Genomic DNA, 20,826 nt, shown 5'->3' with positions numbered 1-20,826 from the left:
TGTCTACACAAAGCTCTGGAGTCAGTCACTGTATCGTTATGTGACAGGTCACTAATTCACTGTACCACTGATCACAGTCACCACTCAACAGCACAGTCAGGTGGTTCCACGGCGGGTCGTCCCACCCGGTCAGGTCACACACTTACATGCACCGGTGATGCCCTAGCTCCACTTTTCGTTTCTTCGCCAAATCTTCGCACTATCGCTAGCGATATGACTATGCTATGTTGCACCCTGCTAGCTACACACTGCGAGAGGCCAAATACTATGATCTAGCCTCTATACTCCTTCAATGTCCCGAGAAATTGACGAATTTCCGCGGACCTCACTAATCGCTTGTCTCCTACCGACTCCCGCGCGCGCGTGTGTGTGTGTGTGTGTGTGTGTGTGAGTGTGAGTGTGTGTGTGTGTGTGTGTGTGTGTGTGTGTGTGTGTGTGTGTGTGTGTGTGTGTGTGTGTGTGTGTGTGTGTGTGTGTGTGTGTGTGTGTGTGTGTGTGTGTGTGTGTGTGTGTGTGTGTGTGTGTGTGTGTGTGTATGTGTGTGTGTGTGTGTGTGTGTGTGTGTGTGTGTGTGTGTGTGTGTGTGTGTGTGTGTGTGTGTGTGTGTGTGTGTGTGTGTGAGTGAACTCACCAATTAATGTCTCTGGGATCGAGCTTTAGCTCTTGGGTCCCACCTTTCTAGCTGCTGGCTGTCTAATGTTGTTACACCCCATGCATCTGGATAAGGTTCATATTGTCGTACAGTTGTAAATCATATAAAATGGGTTCACAATTATTATACAAAAAAATGTCTAGGGAAGTAAAACACAACTGTTTAAATAACAACATCAATATACTGTATGAAGGTGAACAACTGCACACAACATAGAAAAAGCATCCTGAAATATGTTTATAACAAAAGGGGGGTGAAATAATACCTCTAAGCGCTGGTAAATGACTAATACTATGCAAGATAGATGGCATATATCATGAATAGTGATCTGACTAAACTCAATATCAACGACAATGAATATAAACAGTTACCAAACAGACTTATCAATGCCACATGTCCAACCATCTGCATCCGCCCGAAACTACTGACGCCTCCCCACTCTTTTATGTGTGGCGTCCACACAGTTACCATAATATATTAGACACAAATTCATTCAAACACTCTGGCAAGCTGAGAATTATTACTCGAAACACATATATAAACATTATAATGTACACTTAGCATAATACACAAAAATAATTCAGTAATATAAGTACAATACAAAAATATAATTCAAGGGTTGGTCAATGATGCTAACTTGGTCATGACGCTCACACCACCGCTGGTGACGAAACTTCCTCATATGGTCATGTCCACCAAAACACACTATACTGACTCCTCTCAATCATGATAAACCCACAAGATATATTAAAGAATTCTATCAATAATGACACATGAGAGCATGATAATATTGCATAACAAAATACTAATATAGTAAAACCTAACAATATCATCCCACCAATATACTGAGGGGTGAAAATCTTTTATTATTTCACACTTAATTCTTAGTAAGAATCAGGTAATTAACTGATTCATAACATCCTTCCACCTCCTAAAGATAAATATAATTAATTTAAGATTAATTGTATTATTTACTAATTGTAAGTATAGTATTAACTACTCAACCACTCAGGATAAATACATAAAACAAGAAACTAAAAGTAAACACATCAAAATATATTTCAGAACATTCTACATTATGTTACGTCAATTAGGAATCCCCTGGATAAAGCATCTGCAATAACATTCTTCCTACCAGGAACTTGTTTAGTGAGTAAATTAAACTATTTTAGTATTAAAGACCACCTTAGGACTCTCTGGGTTTTACACTTCATTGAATTTATGAAATTTAATGAGTTATGATCAGTGAACACATCTACTCTATAACCTGACAGGTAAGTTTCAATTTTTTACAAGCCAATCTAAGATAAAGGGCTTCTTTCTCCACAACAGAATAATTATTTTGAGCTTTATCAAACTTACATGAGAAGTAATGTACAGGATGATCTACATTATCAGATCCTACTTGGAAAAGAACAGCACCAGCTCTAGATCAGAATTGTCTATATGCATAATGAACGGCTTGTCATATTGTGGACTAGCTAACACAGGTGAAGTTGAAATAATTCTTTTAAATCCTTGAAAATAGTTCTGACACTCCTGCGTCCCCTTGAACTTTACACCTTTTCTTAAAACATTAGTTAAAGGTGCCGCCACTGTGGAAAAGTTCTTAAATAACGTCTGTAATAAGCACACATCCCAATGAATCTATGCATTGCTTTCTTATTGGTTAATACTTAGTAATCAACGATTGCTTGGATCTTGTCTTGCAAGGATACTATTTTGCCTTGCCCGACTTCATGACCCAAGTAAATTATCGTTTCTTTAGCCTAGCTACATTTACTCACATTTACGGTAAATATTGCATGTTGCAATACCTCAAATAATTTCTTCAAACTTGAAATAGCTTCCCAACACTTATTGTAAATCACAATATCATCTAAGTAAGATCTGCAACCTGGCACATCTTTTAGTAAGGAATTCATTGATTTTTTAAAAGTCGCAGGATCATTTCTCAATCCGAATGGCATAACAATATATTCAAAAGCTCCATCAGGAGTGATAAAAGCTGTCACTTCTCTTGCATAGTCAGTCAGGGGTATCTAGTGGTATACCTTAGAATGATAAAATTTAGATACAAAGTTAGCATGGCCAATCAGGTCAATACATTCTATTAATAAAGGTAAAGGAAATACATCAACCACTTACCTTATTCAGCTTTCTATAGTCTACAACTAAGCACCATTTACCATCAGGTTTCGGTACCAATAAACGAGGAGAACTCCAGGAATTCTGGCTTGGTCGAAGAAAATTAACTTCCTGTTTGATGATACGACGTTTTTCTGGAGTCACTTGGTAAGGGTCTAGTCGAATTGGAGTTGCCTCGAGCAGTTGGACATCATGCGTAATGATGAGTGTCTGAGTGGGAACCTCCTTAAACAGGCTGGAATACGTCCCTAACATGACCTGGAACTCTTCTCTCTGCTCATCCTGCAAATGACATAGCAACTCTCCCCCGGAACTGGAATTAAATAAAGGGGGATTAACATCTTTCCCTACAACAAAGGTCTCCTCAGGTGTTAACTCCCCATGAACAAAACAAGCAACAATACTGGGACCACAATAAGCCTTTAACACAATCACCGTCTGACGTGATTGCTAAGGATTACATACTTTATAAGACAAATCATCTAGTCGCTCTAAAACTGAATATAGTCCCTTAAATCTGTTTGACATTGAAGTCCCCTTATGAGGCTTCAATACCAGCGCCAAATCACCAATCTCAAAAGATCTGAGTTATGGCTTGAACTTCTTATTAAGTCTCTCCTTCATTACCTGTTGAACTCAGATGTTGTAATGCCAACTCCTTTGTACGACGCAACTTCCTCCTCACATCCTTTAGGTACTTGCCACTCTGCCTAGCTGACACATCTCCAAGCATTTTCTCGTGTAGCAATTTTAATGGTCATCTTGCCTGGTGTTCAAAGACAAGATCAAAAGGAGATCCTCTTCTGACACTGGTGATGGTAAGGGCTATATTTATGTTTGATACAAAAAGATTCACAAGAAGTTTGAAATATCTTAAGACAAAAATTGCTTCCATTATCTTATTAATGATATGTGGCATACCAAATAATGAAAAAAATCGTTACAAGTGTTATATGAGGGTAGCAGCTCTAATGTTACATAAGGTATATTTTTTTAAACCTGATAATCATTCACATGAGAGTAAACATGAACATACTCCCAGATTTAGTTCGGTGTTTATTTAGCTCAAGAATGACGAAGAGGCCATTGTAGAGAAATGGAAACGATTGAACTAAAGCTACAAGAGTTACACAAATCCCAGGAGAGGCAAAATGCCTTTAGTTAAATAGAGAGAAATCCGAAATATTCTTTCTAATATGAAAATAAAGTTAAAAAATCACATCTAGTATCTGGTCCCTGCAAAACGGAGATGGAACGTTCACTGACGACAACAAAGAAATGAGCAAAATACTGAAGAATCAATATGACTCTTATTTCCAGCCAGCCACTAAACACACTGAAGATTGACAATCCAAATGAATTTTTCATGGATGTGATGCCAACATCAAATCATAAATCAGATGTCGCCCTATTTCCCACTGGATTTTAAAGAAGCCATAGACAGTAGGTCTATGCACTCTGCATCAGGCCCTGACTCTTGGAACTCTATATTCATCAAGAACTGTAAAAAAACGCTATCGCAAGCCCTTCACATTCTTTGGAGACAGAGCCTAAATACTGGCGTTATCCCTGACATACCAAAAACAGCAGAGATAGCACCAATACATAAAGGAGGAAATAAGGAAGAGGCAAAAAATTACAGACCGATAGCACTAACATCACATATCATAAAAAACTTTGAATGAGTCCTAAGAAGTAAGATCACAAAATACATGGAATCACAGCATCTCCATAACCCTGAACAACATGTTTCAGAAAAGGGCGCTCTTGTCTATCACAGTTTCTGGACCACTATAATATGGCATTAGATGCCATGGAAGACAAACAAAACACTGATGTAATTTACACAGATTTTGCAAAAGTTTTCGACAAATGTGACCATAGTGTAATTGTACACCAAAATGCGTTGAAAAGGAACTACCGGCAAAATAGGCAGATGGATCTAGAATTTCCTGACTAACAGAACCCAATGTGTAATAGTCAACGAAATAAAATCTGGTCCGTAAACCATGAGTACCTCTTTCCCTCAGGGAACTGTCCTTCCTCCAGTACTTTTTCTCATCCTCTTATCGGACATAGAAAAGGACTCAATCTATAGTTCTGTATCATCCTTTGCAGATGACACTAGGAACTTTACGAGAGAAGACAACATAGAGGACATGGCAAACCTCCAGTCAGATGTAAATTAGGTCTTTCTATGGGCTTCAGAAAATAGTATTGTGTTTATCGAAGATAAGTTCCAGCTCCTGTGCTATGGAAAATAATGAAAATATAAAAACTGAAACCATGTACAAAACGCAGTCAAATCATAACATACAATGGAAAGGCAATGTTAAGGGTTTGGGTGTACTCATGTCAGAAGACTTTACCTTATTAAAAGAACACAATAAAGTAGCTGTCATATATGCACGGAAAATGACAGGTTGGATATCAAGAACCATTTAAACCAGAGATACTATACGGATGATGGTACTTTTCAAAACTGCTTACCTGAAGAGCGTGCAGAGAACCTTTACTGCTATCTGACCACATCCTTTTTGAATTGGGGCCTGTAGAAAAAAGTACAAATTTCATATACATATTGTAAATACCTTGATGACCTCCCATCAGGTCATCATGGGCAACTTGTAATACCTGCTATCGATACTCACTGGGTACAACGAACTGGGTCCTAGTCTCACAATCATCTGATAAGGAAGTTCCTGCAGGTCTCCATCATCTCATCAGACGTCGATCGTCGAGGTAGAAACCTGTACTTTCATCCAAGGTAGCAATAGAAGTTGCCACCTTGGATGAGAGTACGGGTTTGTTATGCAGAAGTTGCTTCTGCATAACACTCAGCTAAACTTGGATCAGTACCCAGCAACTCACTGAAGGTCTGGGACTCAACAGCTGGAGCGAGCGGGCATGTAACTGGAACATGGGTCTCCTCTTCCAGACCTTCCACTTGTTCGGAATAAATCAGGACCATGGCACCAGCCTCACTCTCGACATCCGACTCAGTAAGGAATGTATCCTCAAGGTCCACCTCCAACTTCCTGTCTGATGGGGTCCTGGCCTTGGGAACATCCACCTTGGTAGTATCACGATTAACCTCACCCTTCTTACCCATTGATCTGGTCACAACACATGTTGGATAAGTGACACCATCCTCTGCATCCAGTTGAGGCCGAACACAACTAGGGTTGGTAAACATGATAAGACACTCTGTACCAATAACTTGACACTTGTCAAAATCGTTACCGACAGTAATGTCAACCCCAGGGATGGGCAACTGCTTACTTACTCCTACAGTGCACCAATCTGGTGTAAAGGTTGACTTCAGGTTAACTTTAATTAATGGCACTTGCTGGACATTTCTCCCAATACCTTTCAGTAACACCTCCTCATCAGTGTCCTTTGTTCTAACATCAGCAAGAACATGTTGAGAAATTAGAGATGGGAAGCACCAGTATTCCTCAGTAACTGTACTGGCTTCCAGCTTCCACTGGTACATAGAAGTTCACCTGTAAACATGTACGGTTTAAAGTCAGTCACTGGGACACAATTAGAATCAGTTACTTGCATCCCCTTTCTCATAATCAGACCGGTAGGTCTCAACTCAGGGTGCACAGTAAACAGGAATTAACTACAAGACCTTTTCTCTTGCAATGCATGCAATATCTGCTAGTGGTCGAAACTGTCGAGCAAACTGCAGGTTTAGGAACTACATTACTTGGGTGTTGCAACCTCATCTGAGGTTTCTCAAACTTGGGTTTTACAGGAGAAGAAAAATATGTGAGTAACCGGTGCAACGGGTTTCGTCTGGAAAACACGAGGTTTATGAACATATTATACTCTTAGTGTTATAATTATTAGAATGTGCTTTGAATCGCACCTCAGTAAGTAACTCATATTCATTTATTTATATACAAGAAGATACTTTGGGTTTATGAGAGTATATAGCATTAATGTTTTTACATGCTTGTAAAGCCACTAGCACTCATAGCATTTTGGGCAGGTCCTTAATACAACAGATAGTTTTAAGTAGATAATTGGTAGCAAAATTTAAACTAATGTTTACAGGTACAATGTAATTTTTTTTTACAAAGATTAGTAGGTACATTAAAGTCAAATTTGAGAGTTATCAATTGGTAAATTGCAGCATAATTTGAGGATTATTTAAAAGTGTAGTGCAGTAAAATATGCGTTCAATATAACAACCATGATATAAGGTGATATCAATGATTAGAATGGTAAAATTGTATGACTTAGGTACAAATATTGGGGGATTGGATAGCATTAGATACAGTGCGAGTTTAAAACACTAGATAGGAACTATGAAGATGAAATTAGGTACTCTTTGGTTTTATTTTTGAATACGACAAACGTTGAACAGCTTTTCAAATCGTTAGGGGGTGAGTTCCATAGACTAGGTCCTTTTATTTGCATAGAGGGTTTACACAGATTAAGTTTAACTCTGGGGATATCAAAGATATATTTATTTCTGGTGTGATGATTATAGGTTCTATTACATCTGTCCAGGAAGAGTTTCAGAACAGGGTTTGCATTTAAGAACAGGGTTTTGTGAATGTAAATTTCACAACAGAATGGGCTGAGTGAGTTTACGTTTAGCATGTTTAGGGATTTAAACCGAGGCTGAGTGTTGTCTAAAAGCAGAGTTTGTTATTGTTCTGATTTTTGGTGGGTGATAATGGGCTTGAGGTAGTTTGCAGTGGTTGAACACCATGCACAGATATACGTGCATGGTGATTAGTGCGTTGTATAGTGAGAGAAGATCAGAGTTTGGAACATAATATATGATTGTAGAGAGTATAGCAACCGCTTTTGAGAACATTGGTTATGTGTTTGTATGTGAGTGCTAAATTTGAGTGTCTTGTCTATGTATAGGCCAAGGAACTCTCCATCATTTTTATTGTTGATGTTAACATTGTTTATCAGAAGTTGAATTGTATTTGTTAATTTGCTTCCAAGTAAGATGTAGTAGATCTTTTTTATATTTAGTGTTAGTTTGTTGATTGAGATCCATAAGTGGACTTTTTATTAATTCATTATTTATAACATTATTTCAAGTGTGTGGGTTGGGGTCTGAGTAGATGAGGGTACTGCCATCAGCAAACAATATAGTTTAGGAATGTCAAAGATATTAGGCAGATCATTGATGTATATAAGAAATAGCAGAGGTCCTAGAAAGCGGCCCTGTGGCACAACAATGATTAATTGTAGAGTGGGAAAAGTTATATCATTGATGGCTACATATTAGTGTCTGTCACTAAAATAGGATCGGATATATTTCAGGGCAAGGCCCCGTATTCCATGATGGTGGAGTTTAAGTAAAAGATAGTTATGGTTAACAGTATCGAAGGTTTTTTTTCCAGGTCAATGAAAAGTCCAAATGGAAACTCATTTTTGTCAAGAGCTGAGTAGATTATATCAAGCAGAATAATAATTTCATCGTTGGTACTCTTTTGGGAGTGGAAGCCAAACTGACAGGAACTTAGTATGTTGAATTTTACCAGGTAGGAGTAGAGCTGTTTGTATAAAAAAATTTCAAATTTTTTTGATAATATTGGTAGATTTCATATTGGTCTGTAATTGTTTATGTCTGCCGGAATGCCTCCTTCATGAACTAGCGTTACTCACGCCTTTTAAGAATATCAGGGAAGGTATGATACTCTAGAGATTTATTGAATAGTAGAGCTATGGGAGGCACAGGGCATGGGATGCACTCTTGTATACCATGGATGGTATTTCACTAATGTTCCCAGCTTTGATTTTTAGTGAGTGAATGATGGACACAACATCTGTCGGGCTGCCTGGTGAAAGTAGAAGAGAGTTTGGGTAGTTGCCTGAAAGATATGTGACAACATGTGTCAGAGTCTGTGAGGTTTTCCTGGCAAGGTTAGCACCAACCGATGAAAAGAATTAAATTCAAAAGCTATTAAATTCAGTTGGTGTTTGTAAATCTGTTGCAGGTGTATAACCATCCTTGGAGAGTTTTATCTGGTTATGTGAATGTTATAATGAGCGTAAACGGAACCCGCCCAGTAACGGCCAACTGAGAGAGTGGGTATAAACAAGACCCGCTCAGTAACGACCAACAGAGAGTGTGGGATATAATCGGGACCCCTCTCATTAACGGCCAACAGAAAGGGTGGGTATGTACGGGGCCCACCCATTAAGAACCAACAGAGAGAGTGGGTATAAACGGAACCCGCCCAGTAACGGCCAACAGAGAGGGTGAGTATAAACGGGACGTGGCCACTAAAGGCCAACAGATAGGGTGGATGTAAATGGGACCCGCCCAGTCCATCTTTTGTGCTCCAAAAATATATGCTTTTTCGATGGTTGTATTACAGAGAGAAGAGGGTGAGAGGCAGGGGGCCAGGTGCCTGGGGGTGGCCGCCTGGGGCCACACCGACCAGACACACAGTCTCATCAACAAGGACATCAACACCCCGGCCTGTGTCAGGTAATTAACGTTTCTTATATAGTTATCAGTTCAGTTACTAAAGTCCCAACAACATTCAACATTCATTATCATTCAACACAGTGATAAGAATTTGATTCATAGATAAAGTTTACTGTCAGGGGTAACTTTAGTATTACTTGATATACTAGTTTTATGGTGTTAGTAGCCTCATACAGGTTCTCGTAGGCGTCCCCTCACAATGGTTCTCGTAGTCATACCCTCACAAGGCTTCTCGTAGCCATACCCTCACAAGGCTTCTCGTAGTCATACCCTCACAATGGTTTTCGTAGCCATACCATCACAATTATATACCAAAGTAATATAACATACCTATACAGTATTGTATAGGTATTTAATATACCTATATAATACTATCTAGCCGTAGCCGTGACTATATACCCTCGGGATGGCCATAGTAACCATATGACCATAGTAATCTCGTAGACATAACCTCACAATGGTTCTGGTGGCAATGCTCTCACAATGGTTCTGGTAGCAATGCTCTCACAATGGTTCTGGTGGCAATGCTCGCACAATGGTTCTGGTAGCAATGCTCTCACAATGGTTCTGGTGGCAATGCTCTCACAACGGTTCTGGTGGCAATGCTCTCACAATGGTTCTGGTGGCAATGCTCGCACAATGGTTCTGGTGGCAATGCTCTCACAATGGTTCTGGTGGCAATGCTCGCACAATGGTTCTGGTAGCAATGCTCTCACAATGGTTCTGGTGGCAATGCTCTCACAATGGTTCTGGTGGCAATGCTCGCACAATGGTTCTGGTGGCAATGCTCTCACAATGGTTCTGGTGGCAATGCTCGCACAATGGTTCTGGTGGCAATGCTCTTACAATGGTTCTGGTGGCAATGCTCTCACAATGGTTCTGGTGGCAATGCTCTCACAATGGTTCTGGTGGCAATGCTCTCACAATGGTTCTGGTGGCAATGCTCTCACAATGGTTCTGGTGGCAATGCTCTCACAATGGTTCTGGTGGCAATGCTCGCACAATGGTTCTGGTGGCAATGCTCTCACAATGGTTCTGGTGGCAATGCTCTCACAATGGTTCTGGTGGCAATGCTCTCACAATGGTTCTGGTGGCAATGCTCTCACAATGGTTCTGGTAGCAATGCTCTCACAATGGTTCTGGTGGCAATGCTCTCACAATGGTTCTGGTGGCAATGCTCTCACAATGGTTCTGGTGGCAATGCTCTCACAATGGTTCTGGTGGCAATGCTCTCACAATGGTTCTGGTGGCAATGCTCTCACAATGGTTCTGGTGGCAATGCTCTCACAATGGTTCTGGTGGCAATGCTCTCACAATGGTTCTGGTGGCAATGCTCTCACAATGGTTCTGGTAGCAATGCTCTCACAATGGTTCTGGTCGCAATGCTCTCACAATGGTTCTGGTGGCAATGCTCTCACAATGGTTCTGGTAGCAATGCTCTCACAATGGTTCTGGTGGCAATGCTCTCACAATGGTTCTGGTGGCAATGCTCTCACAATGGTTCTGGTGGCAATGCTCTCACAATGGTTCTGGTGGCAATGCTCTCACAATGGTTCTGGTGGCAATGCTCTCACAATGGTTCTGGTGGCAATGCTCTCACAATGGTTCTGGTAGCAATGCTCTCACAATGGTTCTGGTGGCAATGCTCTCACAATGGTTCTGGTGGCAATGCTCTCACAATGGTTCTGGTGGCAATGCTCTCACAATGGTTCTGGTGGCAATGCTCTCACAATGGTTCTGGTGGCAATGCTCTCACAATGGTTCTGGTAGCTGTTACTAACCTTACTTTCAGTGGAGGTTAGTTCTTATTATAAACTGTTGGTGAACACATTAGAGAATGTTTTCTTGAAATAAATCTGCAGCTGATACCTGGGAGGCCACAAGTCACCAGTAATACTCCGCCAAGCAAAGTAGTACCTTCTCAGCTAGAGATTGTTTAGGTACCGGACGATGTGTACAGGAAAAAGCCACACTATGTGAAGGAAAAATGAACTCAATCAAAAAACATGCATGGGGAATATGGTAAATGAAGTCAATAAAAGGTTCGATTGGAAATGCAATGAATAAAGTATTAATTAAGGGGCGATGACGCTAGAGTGGCGGACGCCATCTTTGAATTGAGGGAAGGTGGAATGTTGCCGACCAGAACTTGTTTACTGAGGGTTTTTCTCCGACTGAACAGTCAGATTAGCCATTATATATATATATATATATATATATATATATATATATATATATATATATATATATATATATATATATATATATATATATATATATATATATATATATCACACCCCAGAAGTGACTCGAACCCATACTGCCAGGAGCAACACAACTGGTATGTACAGGACGCCTTAATCCGCTTGACTATCGCGATCGGACAAAAGGAAGTGATAGCCGAAGCTATTTGAACCACTTCCCCGCCGGCACTCGGATAGTAATCTTGTGCATAGCATTTTATCAAATCACCTCATTCTTTTGAGCACGCGTGAGGAATACAAATGCGAACAAGCCTGAATGATCCCCAAGATTATATGCAACTGAAAACTCGCACCCCAGAAGTGAAAATTAATGCACACCCCAGAAGTTGTGCATTAATTGACAGCCAATTAATGCACAACTATATTCTACCCACTTCAAGACTCTGCTCCAATATAGAAACATCAAGAAATATGGGCCAATAGGCCCTCTGCAATTACTTCCATTCATACCTTCAATACCCATTGTTTCGTGTTCTATCCTGTGTTGAAAGTTTTGTTCACCTCATCCAAAACTGTCGTAACATATCACCTCACCCAAAATGCGGGTATAAAATGAAAAATGAAAGCTGTTTAAATCATAGCATAAGTAAGAACTCTGTTTAGTGTTTGCAGGTAATAGTTGTGTGTGTGTAAACTAAAAGTCTTTGAAAATGTAATAAGTTATTACGAAACGCGTTCAAGTGTCGCGTCAGACTAGAAATAAAAATGAATTTTGGAGAATTGATTTTTCAATTACCATCAACAGCTGGTGGTGGAGCGGGTTAAGGCGTACCTGTTATGCCAGTTGCTGGAAGGCTTCTGTGCTGGTAGGGTTCGAGTCTCCTGGTGGGAAAGTGTTCTAAAGTTGTACACTTCACTCTCGTGTTTAGGAGAGTTGTGCCTTAAGCATAGACACTGTGTCTTCCCATATTAACAGGGACTTGATGAAATTAACGTCTAAATGACCCCTCACTTGCTCTAGTGCTCTTGGGAGGTGGTGATCTTTGGTGTATTTAAATACTCCGAAATTACCATCTCTTTTAAGGGTCTGAGCTGGTGGTGGAGCGGGTTAAGGCGTACCTGTTATGCCAGTTGCTGGAAGGCTTCTGTGCTGGTAGGGTTCGAGTCTCCTGGTGGGAAAGTGTTCTAAAGTTGTACACTTCACTCTCGTGTTTAGGAGAGTTGTGCCTTAAGCATAGACACTGTGTCTTCCCATATTAACAGGGACTTGATGAAATTAACGTCTAAATGACCCCTCACTTGCTCTAGTGCTCTTGGGAGGTGGTGATCTTTGGTGTATTTAAATACTCCGAAATTACCATCTCTTTTAAGGGTCTGAGCTGGTGGTGGAGCGGGTTAAGGCGTACCTGTTATGCCAGTTGCTGGAAGGCTTCTGTGCTGGTAGGGTTCGAGTCTCCTGGTGGGAAAGTGTTCTAAAGTTGTATATATATATATATATATATATATATATATATATATATATATATATATATATATATATATATATATATATTGTGACGGTAACGCTTTGGTGTTCAGCTGTTTCAAAAGCTAGGGGTATGGCCTCGTCACATAAAGAAACAAAAAGAGAAAAATATGGAACTTTCATCTGTGGTAAGGTAATGGGAAGACACACAAAACACAAGTAAATTTAACAATGAAATTTTAATTACGTTAGAAAAGCAAAACATGAATAAAAATGGACATAAGTGTAACATAAGTCAATCAAACAAAATAATAAGAATAATCACTGGCAAAATAAAAAGTTACGTTAAGACAGGTGAGTAATATACAAGGAGATATATGGTTGCAGGAATATTGGCTTTAAGCTGCCACCTCTCTTAGTACACGTAAGCCAGGGCTTAGTCTACAAATGAGACGTGTTAACTTGTGGAAAGCACGGGATATTCTGAGGGCTGTAGGTCGTGGTGGCCTCAGACATCAGGTAGTGTGGCGGGTGGAGGAAGCAGGTGCGACGGCACCAGCCAATCAGCGATGAGCAGGCGACAGACAGGTAGTTTGGTGGTTGGAGTGGTGGAGGTGGAGCAGGTGTTCCCGGTGCTAAATACGTTTGCTCTCTGGGCAAACCTTGGTGTTGTATTTGTTGGATATTTCTCCCATATTAGTTGTATAGGGACGTACTTAGGAGGGAAGAGCAGGCTCAATCTCTCTTGAAGGAGATTATCGTCACAATATATATATATATATATATATATATATATATATATATATATATATATATATATATGAATGTGTGTGTGTGTGTGTGTCACCGGTTGACAGGTGTGGTGGGTTTGTGCACAGTTCCAGGTTTGGGACTGAGCGCAATAGGGTATCCAGAACCCGTTTGCTAGTTTTATTCACCAAGTTGTTACCTTCAGATTGACCTTGAGTTGTAAGGCGTACAATTATGGCCATATGTTAGAGTGCACTTTATACATATAAATAAGTGTCTTTTGTACTTATCTGTTTCCCTACTCCCTGATAACCCCTTGGTTCAAGTAAAAGCCTCTATTTCCCTTGACAAGATTTAAAAGTTATTACCCCCCCCCCCCAATTCGAGACAGTAGTCATACTCTCATAATGGTTCTGGTAGCCATACCCTCACAATGGTTTTGATAGCAATACACTCACAATCGATCTAGTAGAAAAACCCTCACAATGTTTCTAGTAGCAATACATCACATTGGTTCTTGTAGTAATAAAATCACATTGATTCTGGTAGCAATACAATCACATTGGTTCAGGTAGCAACCCAATCACATTGGTTCAGGTAGCAACCCAATCACATTGGTTCTGGTAGCAATACAATCACATTGTTTTTTTTTTGAGATATATACAAGAGTTGTTACATTCTTGTACAGCCACTAGTACGCGTAGCGTTTCGGGCAGGTCCCTGGAATACGATCCCCGCCGCGAAGAATCGTTTGCATTGGTTCTGGTAGCAACACAATCACATTGGTTCTAGAATGAATACAATCACATTGGTTCAGGTAGCAATACAATCACATTGGTTCTGGAAGAAATAAAATCACATTGGTTCTGGTAGCAATACAATCACATTGGTTCTGGAAGCAATTCAATCACATCGGTTCGGGTAGCAATACAATCACATTGGTTCTGGAAGAAATAAAATCACATTGGTTCTGGTAGCAATACAATCACATCGGTTCAGGCAGCAATACAATCACTTTGGTTCTGGAAGCAATACAATCACATCGGTTCAGGTAGCAATACAATCACTTTGGTTCTGGAAGCAATATAATCACATTGGTTCTGGTAGCAATACAATCACATTGGTTCTGGTAGCAATACAATCACATTGGTTCTGGTAGCAATACAATCACATTGGTTCTGGAAGCAATTCAATCACGTCGGTTTCGGTAGCAATACAATCACATTGGTTCAGGTAGCAATATAATCACATTGGTTCTGGTAGCAATACAATCATATTGGTTCTGGAAGCAATGCAATTGCATTGGTTCAGGTAGCAATACAATCACATTGGTTCTGGTACCAATACATTTACATTGGTTCAGGTAGCAATACAATCAAATTGGTTCAGGTAGCAATACAATCAAATTGGTTCAGGTAGCAATACAATCAAATTGGTTCTGGAAGCAATGCAATTTCATTGGTTCTGATAGCAATACAATCACATTGGTTCTGGTAGCAATACAATTACATTGGTTCAGGTAGCCATACCCTCAGCATGGTCTAGTAGCCATACCCTCAGCATAGTCTAGTAGCCTTACCCTCAGGATGGTTAATAGCTATACCCTCAGGATGGTCTAGTAGCAATATCCTCAGGATGGTCTAGTAGCCATACCCTTAGGATAGTCCTAGTAGCCATACCCTCAGGATGGTCTAGTCGCCATACCCTTAGGATAGTCCTAGTAGCCATACCCTCAGGATGGTCTAGTCGCCATACCCTTAGGATAGTCCTAGTAGCCATACCCTCAGGATGGTTCTTGTAGCCTTGTCCTCAGGATGGTCTAATAACCATACCCTTAAGATGGGTATAGTAACTATACCATCAGGATGATCTAGTAAGAAAGTAGTGTAATTGAGGACAACAACCGTGTGCAGTTTTTTGGTTTGTAATGATGCAGAACAATTGCATTCATGATCGTGCACGGGGATCTGGTGTAATGATGTAATTGCAATGCAATTGCATCATTACATAGTATTGAAAATTAAATATTGCAGTATTAAAGTGAATGAAATTAAACAGGAAAATTGTAAGGTTTTGGGCACAAGACAAAAAATTTCGTATAGAGAAATGTTAAAAAAAAGTATCTTATTTTGAATCTATGTTCTAAAAGAATTTTTTCATCTGTACATTTTATAGCAGGTATGATGTTCCTTTCGGGTAGGAGTTTCCTTTTCGGGTAGAAGGTTCATTTCGGGTAGAGGTTTCCTTTTCGGGTAGAAGGTTCATTTCGGGTAGAGGTTTCCTTTTCGGGTAGAAGGTTCATTTCGGGTAAGAGTTTTCTTTTCAGGTAGGATGTTCCTGTCAGGTAGGTTTCACTATATATCGTATAGAGTAATGATAAGAGGAATAACAAAATAAATAGTAAATAGAGAGAGCTTGAGTATTAGACTTAGGTTAGTAATGAATAGTAAGAAAGATATATAGTGAGTATTATTAGGTGGTATTTATGAAATTTAGAGAGTGCAGTTAAGCATTTCATCGCAAGCATGAAATAACAATTAATGGTGATAAATGATAAATTCGTCGACTTCCATAGTCCTAATAACCCTATTTTTAGGATATTCTCTAGTAACCATACACACACATAATAGTCTTAGTAGCCATACCCTCAGGATAGACCTAGTGACTATATACCCTCAGGATAGACCTAGTGACTATATACCCTCAGGATAGACCTAGTGACTATATACCCTCAGGATAGACCTAGTGACTATATACCCTCAGGATAGACCTAGTGACTATATACCCTCAGGATAGACCTAGTGACTATATACCCTCAGGATAGACCTAGTGACTATATACCCTCTGGATAGTCATGGTTATCTTGAGGTTATCTTGAGATGATTTCGGGGCTTTTTTAGTGTCCCCGCGGCCCGGTCCTCGACCAGGCCTCCACCCCCAGGAAGCAGCCCGTGACAGCTGACTAACACCCAGGTACCTATTTTACTGCTAGGTAACAGGGGCATAGGGTGAAAGAAACTCTGCCCATTGTTTCTCGCCGGCGCCTGGGATCGAACCCAAGACCACAGGATCACAAATCCCGCGTGCTGTCCGCTCGGCCGACCGGCTCCCTGACCCTTAACCATATCCTTAACCCTGGTAACCATATCCTCAGAATAGTCCTGGTAACCATATTTTCAGAATGGTCCTTGTAACCACACGCTCAAGATGGTTGTAGTAACAATACATTCAGGATGGTCCTAGTGGCCGCACCCTCAGAATAGTCATGGTAATATTACTTGCAGGATGGTCATGGTAACCATACCCTCAGGATGCTCTTATTAACTATACCCACAGGATGGACTTAGAGAGCATACCCTCAGGATTATCCTAGTAACCATACCCACAAGATAGTTCCATAATTTATTGAACCTTTACTGATGACATAATAAATTTTCTCTGTGTTTATACTATTACCTCTCCAAGCGTTACCTTGGTCCTCCACTCTCCCTCAGGTACAGGGTGAAGGAGAAGGTGGTCCTTGAGGCTCCTCTCTCCCTCAACAGAGACCACACTCACTTCCTCCTGGTCGACGACGGTCACAGGAACCGCTTTGAAGGCATCGACGATTTCAGGTCAGCAAGCCACCTCCTCCTTCAACAAAAGGCAGTCTACACCTCCTCCTCCTCCAGCAGTTTCAGCAAGCCACCTCGTGCTTCAGCACTTGCTGCTAGCCACCGCCTCCTCCAGCACTTGCAGCTAGCCACCGCCTCCTCCTGCACTTGCTGCTAGCCACCGCCTCCTCCAGCACTTGCAGCTAGCCACCGCCTCCTCCAGCACTTGCTGCTAGCCACCGCCTCCTCCAGCACTTGCTGCTAGCCACCGCCTCCTCCAGCACTTGCTGCTAGCCACCGCCTCCTCCAGCACTTGCTGCTAGCCACCACCTCCTCCAGCACTTGCTGCTAGCCACCGCCTCCTCCAGCACTTGCTGCTAGCCACCGCCTCCTCCAGCACTTGCTGCTAGCCACCGCCTCCTCCAGCACTTGCTGCTAGCCACCACCTCCTCCAGCACTTGCTGCTAGCCACCGCCTCCTCCAGCACTTGCTGCTAGCCACCGCCTCCTCCAGCACTTGCTGCTAGCCACCGCCTCCTCCAGCACTTGCTGCTAGCCACCACCTCCTCCAGCACTTGCAGCTAGCCACCGCCTCCTCCAGCACTTGCAGCTAGCCACCGCCTCCTCCAGCACTTGCTGCTAGCCACCACCTCCTCCAGCACTTGCAGCTAGCCACCGCCTTCTCCAGCACTTGCTGCTAGCCACCGCCTCCTCCAGCACTTGCTGCTAGCCACCACCTCCTCCAGCACTTGCAGCTAGCCACCGCCTCCTCCAGCACTTGCTGCTAGCCACCACCTCCTCCAGCACTTGCAGCTAGCCACCGCCTCCTCCAGCACTTGCTGCTAGCCACCACCTCCTCCAGCACTTGCAGCTAGCCACCGCCTTCTCCAGCACTTGCTGCTAGCCACCGCCTCCTCCAGCACTTGCTGCTAGCCACCACCTCCTCCAGCACTTGCTGCTAGCCACCGCCTCCTCCAGCACTTCCTGCTAGCCACCGCCTCCTCCAGCACTTGCAGCTAGCCACCGCCTCCTCCAGCACTTGCAGCTAGCCACCGCCTCCTCCAGCACTTGCAGTTAGCCACCTCCTCCTCTAGCATTTGCAGCCAGCCATCTCTTTCTCCAGCACTTGCAGCTAGCCAGCTCCCCCCCCCCCTTCCAGAACTTGCTGGTAGATACCTCCATCTCCAGCACTTGCATCTGTCCACCTCCTCCTCCAGCACTTGCATCTGTCCACCTCCTCCTCCAGCACTTGCATCTGTCCACCTCCTCCTCCAGCACTTGCATCTGTCCACCTCCTCCTCCAGCACTTGCATCTGTCCACCTCCTCCTCCAGCACTTGCATCTGTCCACCTCCTCCTCCAGCACTTGCATCTGTCCACCTCCTCCTCCAGCACTTGCATCTGTCCACCTCCTCCTCCAACACTTGCATCTGTCCACCTCCTCCTCCAGCACTTGCATCTGTCCACCTCCTCCTCCAGCACTTGCATCTGTCCACCTCCTCCTCCAGCACTTGCATCTGTCCACCTCCTCCTCCAGCACTTGCATCTGTCCACCTCCTCCTCCAACACTTGCATCTGTCCACCTCCTCCTCCAGCACTTGCATGTGTCCACCTCCTCCTCCAGCACTTGCATCTGTCCACCTCCTCCTCCAGCACTTGCATCTGTCCACCTCCTCCTCCAGCACTTGCATCTGTCCACCTCCTCCTCCAGCACTTGCATCTGTCCACCTCCTCCTCCAGCACTTGCATCTGTCCACCTCCTCCTCCAGCACTTGCATCTGTCCACCTCCTCCTCCAGCACTTGCATCTGTCCACCTCCTCCTCCAGCACTTGCATCTGTCCACCTCCTCCTCCAGCACTTGCATCTGTCCACCTCCTCCTCCAGCACTTGCATCTGTCCACCTCCTCCTCCAGCACTTGCATCTGTCCACCTCCTTCTCCAGCACTTGCATCTGTCCACCTCCTTCTCCAGCACTTGCATCTGTCCACCTCCTCCTCCAGCACTTGCATCTGTCCACCTCCTCCTCCAGCACTTGCATCTGTCCACCTCCTCCTCCAGCACTTGCATCTGTCCACCTCCTCCTCCAGCACTTGCATCTGTTCACCTCCTCCTCCAGCACTTGCATCTGTCCACCTCCTCCTCCAGCACTTGCATCTGTCCACCTCCTCCTCCAACACTTGCATCTGTCCACCTCCTCCTCCAGCACTTGCATCTGTCCACCTCCTCCTCCAGCACTTGCATCTGTCCACCTCCTCCTCCAGCACTTGCATCTGTCCACCTCCTCCTCCAGCACTTGCATCTGTCCACCTCCTCCTCCAGCACTTGCATCTGTCCACCTCCTCCTCCAGCACTTGCATCTGTCCACCTCCTCCTCCAGCACTTGCATCTGTCCACCTCCTCCTCCAGCACTTGCATCTGTCCACCTCCTCCTCCAGCACTTGCATCTGTCCACCTCCTCCTCCAGCACTTGCATCTGTCCACCTCCTCCTCCAGCACTTGCATCTGTCCACCTCCTCCTCCAGCACTTACAGTTAGCCATCACCTCCTTGTTGGAAGACTTCCCTCAACACATAATATCTTTAAACAATATGCAGTAAGAAATAACTGCTGTCTTTGTGTTATATAAATTATAAATTAAATTAAATAAGTTATCCCAAAAAGGTGACAATTGTATGTGACAAGTTCTTTCTAAAAAAAACTTATAACAGCAAATATTTGCCGCATCACTTAAAGTCATCTCACAACATCTCATAACTATAAATTAAATTAAACTAAATTACGAGTATTCAATGAAGTAAATAAAACCCCTCTTTCTGGGAATCCATAAAATTAATTTGGGTATGAGTCTGCGTCCCGAGGAGGAAGGGCTGGCCATTTTGAATTGAACAAGGAGGATGTGTTTGGTTGATAGCTCACAAACACTTAATTATTACGTTAGTTTGCGAGTGTTCAACAGCCACATTACTACACGCCATCTTCCAGGATAAGTGTCTTTCCCGTGATATAAATTTTAATATGTTATGAGCTCATAGCATAGTTATGTTGTCATGGGTTATGATGCATGAAAACACAAAATGAATGGTGAGCATCTAATAACCTTAAGTTATTAATCTTAATTATCATAAAATAACAATTAAAGCTTAAATTTAACTATTGTTTCGGTCCAATACACAATGTTGTGTGGGGACAGGTAAATTATTTACGATATGAAAGTAATGAATGCGTGGTCAAACACCTGTGTCAATGCATGGTCTGACACCTGTGTCTACACGTGGTCTGACACCTGTGTCAATGTGTGGTCTGACACCTGTGTCAATGCGTTGTCTGACACCTGTGTCTACACGTGGTCTGACACCTGTGTCAACGTGTGTTCTGACACCTGTGTCAATGCGTAGTCCGTCACCTGTGTCAATGCATGGTCCGTCACCCATGTCAACACGTGGTCCATCACCTGTATCAATGCGTGGTCTGACACCTGTGACAATGCGTAGTCTGTCACCTGTGTCAATGCGTGGTCCAACACCTGTGTCAACACGTGGTCCG

At 42.6% G+C, this 20,826-nt stretch overlaps 1 protein-coding gene across 1 annotated transcript in view; it reads left to right on the top strand.

Moving 5' to 3' along the window:
- The window catches only part of LOC123770920 (transient receptor potential cation channel subfamily M member-like 2), a 317,900-nt gene that overhangs the window by 63,690 nt on the left and 233,384 nt on the right, over positions 1 to 20,826 (top strand). The window contains exons 6-7 of the mRNA XM_069306032.1: positions 9,160 to 9,272; positions 17,186 to 17,305. Of these exons, the coding sequence (XP_069162133.1) occupies positions 9,160 to 9,272; positions 17,186 to 17,305 (233 nt within the window). The remainder of the gene's footprint in view (positions 1 to 9,159; positions 9,273 to 17,185; positions 17,306 to 20,826) is intronic.

The sequence above is a fragment of the Procambarus clarkii genome, chromosome 56, assembly GCF_040958095.1.
Source record: "Procambarus clarkii isolate CNS0578487 chromosome 56, FALCON_Pclarkii_2.0, whole genome shotgun sequence".
In the NCBI taxonomy this organism is placed as follows: domain Eukaryota; kingdom Metazoa; phylum Arthropoda; class Malacostraca; order Decapoda; family Cambaridae; genus Procambarus; species Procambarus clarkii.
The sequence above is the reverse complement of the archived record's forward strand: the minus strand, read 5'-3'. Positions and strand labels throughout refer to the sequence as shown.